Source organism: Alosa alosa, chromosome 19 (genome assembly GCF_017589495.1).
Source record: "Alosa alosa isolate M-15738 ecotype Scorff River chromosome 19, AALO_Geno_1.1, whole genome shotgun sequence".
Lineage (NCBI taxonomy): Eukaryota > Metazoa > Chordata > Actinopteri > Clupeiformes > Clupeidae > Alosa > Alosa alosa.
Window position 1 is genome coordinate 1,358,788 of NC_063207.1, and position 5,000 is coordinate 1,363,787.

A 5,000-nucleotide genomic window follows, 5' to 3' on the forward strand; every position below is an offset into this window, starting at 1 on the left:
AACACTGCCCAACGCATCACCGGTTCCCCACTCCCCTCCATCGAGGTCGTCCAGGGCCGCAGCGTGTTCTCACTCCAACCAGACCCCTTGAGGCTCCTCTTGAGCATACGCCAGGGAACAAACTTGAATAGCGCACCTGCAATGTGGGCATGGTAGTGTGGACGAGGGTGGAGGACGCGGTAGCTTGAGTCAAAGAAAAATGCAAGGGGGAGGGGGGGGTTTACTGCCGATTCTTACTGATACACTCACATCCCCAATGAATTCTGACACGAATCCACATTTAGGTAGAGCGCAAGGTAGGACCGTGGTTTAACTGAGGTGTTAAATGCACATAGCCGTGAGGTGTTTAACGGGGTAGGCAGTCCAAAACAGCAGGATAAGCAAGCTGCAATGCTGCCCTATTTTACTCATGCTCTTTTCCCCTCGACATGACTGCCCTCTTTTTACAGAGATAGAGGCAGACAATGATAGATAGATAGATAGATAGGGGTAGTGGAGGCTGTAGAACATTTATCCCCTCAGGACGCAGACTCCGCTGTCCGCTTTGCCGGACACAAAGGAGGAAGGCAACCTTCATCCCAAGGGTTGTCCAGCTTATGAATGATAACCGACTCATGATTGTAATAGCCTCTATATGCACTTTTTTTAATTGAAGCACTAAGGAAGCACTTTAAGAACTTTTAAAACTTGTATAACTACTACTATGTGATGAAAGATGATATGTGGTGTGATTGTCCAGTGTGCCTGTGAAATATGTGTGTTGGTTGATCGTATAGTATGCGTGCTGGTTATGTTGTTGATTGTGTTCCTTGTCCCTTGAATATATATAAGCTACTCCCTGCTGAAAAAAACAGCCTGACCAGCTAAAGGTGGTTTGCTGGTTGACCAGCTTGTTGACCAGCTTGTTTGACCACCCTATGATGGTTGACCAGCTAGACCAGCAAATCTCTTGCGAAAACATACCTTCAGCTGGTTTACCCACCTAACGATGGTAATTCAGCTGGTTTTGCTTGTTGTACCACCTGAAGCTGGTCATTTTAGCTGGTGTTGCTGGTCTACACTGCTGGTTTAACTGGCCGTGCCAGCTTATGTTGGTCAAACCAGCATGACCATCTTGCACAAACAATGTCAAGCTTGGCAGGCTGGTCACCAGCATGACCATCTTGCACCAGCTGTATCTCACACGACAGGCTGGTCAAACCAGCATGACCAGCTTCCTCAGATGGTCATGCCAGCATATCCAGCTGGTGGTCCAACCAGCTACACCAGCAAGAGCTGGAAGAAAACCAGCAAAGACCAGCTAAAACCAGCTACCAGCATAAGCTGGTTTCTAGCTGTTTTTTTCAGCAGGACTGTAATGCGCCCTTTTAAATTGCCCCTTGGGGACAAATAAAGTGCTTTGAATTGAATTGAATATGTTATGTTATTCACCAAATGTTCATAAGTAATGAGATAGGTTTGAATACTCTAAATGGGCACTGCGCATGCAGTGAATGACGAGCCTGACCCAAGTTGCCTTTACGTAAAGGCAACAAGCCTGTAATGGCTTTACTGCCTTTACGAGTTGCTGAGTAAAAGCTACAATATGGAATCCTGAATAATGTGTCACTCGTCTTTCAACAGAGACTAAAACGCAAGTAAACGCAGTTTATCCACCTCTACATTTTCAGCAATAGAGTTTATCCACCTCTCAAAAGTTTATTCACCAAACACAACTTTTAACATTCAAAAATCACACTGTACACTCATCAACTCTCTAGGAACCATTTAATACCACTGATATTGTTAAAAAACTTTGGACAATAACCTCCACCATCATCAAACATTCTGCATGCCTTTTTAAAAGAATCTGATACCGCATGGCGCAATCCACCTTACCATGATCAGAATTCATAATATACCCACATCTTATTTTACCACTACACCCAGTAGATAGATAGATAGATAGATAGATAGATAGATAGACAGGCAGACAGACAGATCGATAGAGACACTTTATGAGTCCCGAAGAAAATTCAGAATGACCTCAACTATGTATCATTTCAAGATTCCTTAGATCATGTTACGCTGACTAACCAGATGGCCTATATCCAGGTGTGTGTGTGTGTGTGTGTGTGTGCAGAAGACACCACCGTCCATACTTAACACAACACTTGCGTTGCAAAACATTTTTGGCAAAGGAATTAGCCCGGGTTAGGTGGAGCCCATCTTACATCCAAACTTCACGCGACAAGTTCCTGTAGGCTGCCTGTCAGCCCGCGCACTGAGCCGCACAGCTCTCGCCAGACCGGGGCACGAGGCAAGTCAACAGGGAGACGAAAAGTGGCTCTTACCAACACCGACAGCGCGGCCACTACAAGCAGGGTTGCCGTTAGAGTTCCCATGATGACCAACGGCTCGTTCTCTTCCTCCAGAGCAGTTCGGGACCTCTTCAGTTGGTGTCGGGTTTCCCGCGCAAGAGCTCTAGCGCTAAAGTTCAGTCCCGACTCGCGGAACCTACAGTAGTTTGGACGCGGGAGGAGAGTTTGGATGCGCGAGGAGAGATGAACGGAATGGGATGAACTCATTGGCGTTGGCCAATGTGTGCATTTATCAGCAAACCGATCTCTCTCTCTCTCTCTCTCTCTCTCTCTCTGTGTAACTGTGTGTGTTGGAAAGCTCCCGAATCACCGAACTGAGTTTAAAAGCATCGGCACATTGCTTCCCCGCGGCGAGAAAAGAAATCCATTGCCGCTATCGCGCGGCTCACAGTGTGCGCATTCTGCTGGGCAGATCAGAGTGTCCGCGTGGAATCGGTAATGATGTCGCTCAGTGTCAGAACTCTGAACAGGAGGAACCGTCTTCCAGGCGCGAGCAAAATGATTCTCCGTTCCAGTGGCTCATTCTTCTAACGGGACTGTCACGCGTGTCATGCAGACTGTACGGGATCTCACAGGAATATAGGCTTACAGAACTGATGCCTTTGATAAGTCAGATCATTTAACCCAATCTCACAATAACTTTTCTACACACACACACACAACCTCACGGAGAGAGAGAGAGAGAGAGAGAGGAAGAGAGATAAAGAGAGAGTGAGAGAGGGAGGGAATTCATAATTATTCATAACTAATTGGGTGATATGATGGCCAGTAGCCTACACTGGGAGGTGTTATGAAGCTGTAGAATTGAAAAGTTATAGAGTTTCTAATAATACAGTTATAGAGTTAATAGTTTCTAATAATACAGTTATAGAGTTTATAGTTTCTAATAATACAGTTATAGAGTTAATAGAGTTTCTAATGATACAGCCTATAGAATTATAATCATCAAGTTGTGCAGTTTTCGTATTCCCCTCATCCTGTGAATTACTCTTATGGACTCCATCCCCCTGTCAATCACCCAAAGCCCCTCCCCCTGTCAGTCACTCCAAGGCCCTCCCCTTGTCCACCAGCTGTGTGTATGTGAGACATGATTGTGTGTGTGTGTGAGAGAGAGAGAGACATGATTGGGTGGAGACTGCCCTGTCCACCAGCTGTGTGTGTGTGTGTGTGTATGTGTGAGACACAGTGTTGGGAAGGTTACTTTCAAAACGTATTCCGTTACAGAATACATGCCCAAAAATGTAATTTGTAACGTAATCCGTTACGTTACTCAATCTGAGTAACGTATTCTGAATACTTGGATTACTTCCGCATTGAATTGCATTTTATAAGTGTAGGAATGCGGCCATCAATTCCTGCTTACTAAACAGGCCTATTCTGGTGTGTTCTTCTGTTCCAATGGCTGAAGTGTTAGGAGAATGTAAAGTCAACTAAGCTACCTGATACAACTATAAAATAGCAAGGTGACCACTAAAACTACAGCAGGCGACTAGGCTAATTAAAAAAATAGGCTACTTTAAGGGCGTAGCCAGACATTAGCCTATAATTAAGATGTGCCTGGCTGTGAGATTTTTCGGTGGCATCAACCCAGTACAAGTGAGGGGCGCATATGACAGGTGGAACGCAAATGACCTGCAAATGTAAACATGCTGTATATCAGTGCTCTCAAAATTAACGTGATCGTGTAATGGCAATCAAAAAACGTTAAAATATGCTACTAGCAAGAATAATTCTTCAGAGGCTGCACCATAATTCATTTTAAAACGTAAATGTAGATCTAATTAGAAAAAGCTTAGAGAATGCAGTGCCTATTTTAGAAATGGGTTTTATTGTAGGTCTAAATCAACACGTGAACTAGGCTTTGTTTATTGCAAACTGTGTAACCGATTGGCCGAAGTGGCCTGAGCTATTAATAGCCTACTTGGGAAAATATCCTTTGAACAGACATCAGGAACCACGATCAGTGAGGAACAGGAGTCACCTCCACTTACAGTACTTTACTCCTAATTTGCTGTACAGTCATTTCAGGGTCTCGATGACGCGTCCATAATGCGCGCTGGCTGCGTTTTGACAGGTGCAATGTGAGGCTAGTGCAAGACGGCGGGGCTTGGATTTAAACATGGACACAATTTCATCATAGATTGCTTTCAGGAGCTTCAGGGAAATGGAGTTGCCTTAATTTATTTAGAGAGTGAATAAACTTATGAAACAGAGAAGTATTGTCATGTAATCCATTAATTTCAACAATGTAACTGTATTCTAAATACCAACTATTTAACTTGTCACTGTAACGGAATACAGTTTGTACATCATTTGTGTTCTGAATACGAAACACCGGTACATGTATTCCTGTTACTCCCCAACACTGGTGAGACATGGCTGGGTGAAGACTGCTGTCCACCAGCTGTGTGTGTGTGTGTGTGTGTGTGAGAGACATGGTTGGGTGGAGACTGTCCTGTCCACCATCTGTGTGTGTGTGTGTGTGAGAGAGAGAGAGACATGATTGGGTGGAGACTGCCCCGGCTGGGTGATATGTTATCAAATTTATTTATTGAGCATTTTCATATTGGAACATTTGATGTCGATATGCAGACATTACATGTCGTATCCTCTGGGGGGCGCCAGATAAGATCAGAGGGC

General features: G+C 44.5%; 1 protein-coding gene across 1 annotated transcript in view; it reads right to left on the reverse strand.

The window, feature by feature from the left end:
• LOC125284313 (vasoactive intestinal polypeptide receptor 2-like) overlaps window positions 1–2,567 on the reverse strand; it is a 27,195-nt gene extending 24,628 nt beyond the window's left edge. Inside the window, exon 1 of the mRNA XM_048228221.1 lies at window positions 2,334–2,567. Within this exon, the coding sequence (XP_048084178.1) occupies window positions 2,334–2,567 (234 nt within the window). The remainder of the gene's footprint in view (window positions 1–2,333) is intronic.
• Window positions 2,568–5,000: the final 2,433 nt, after the last annotated feature.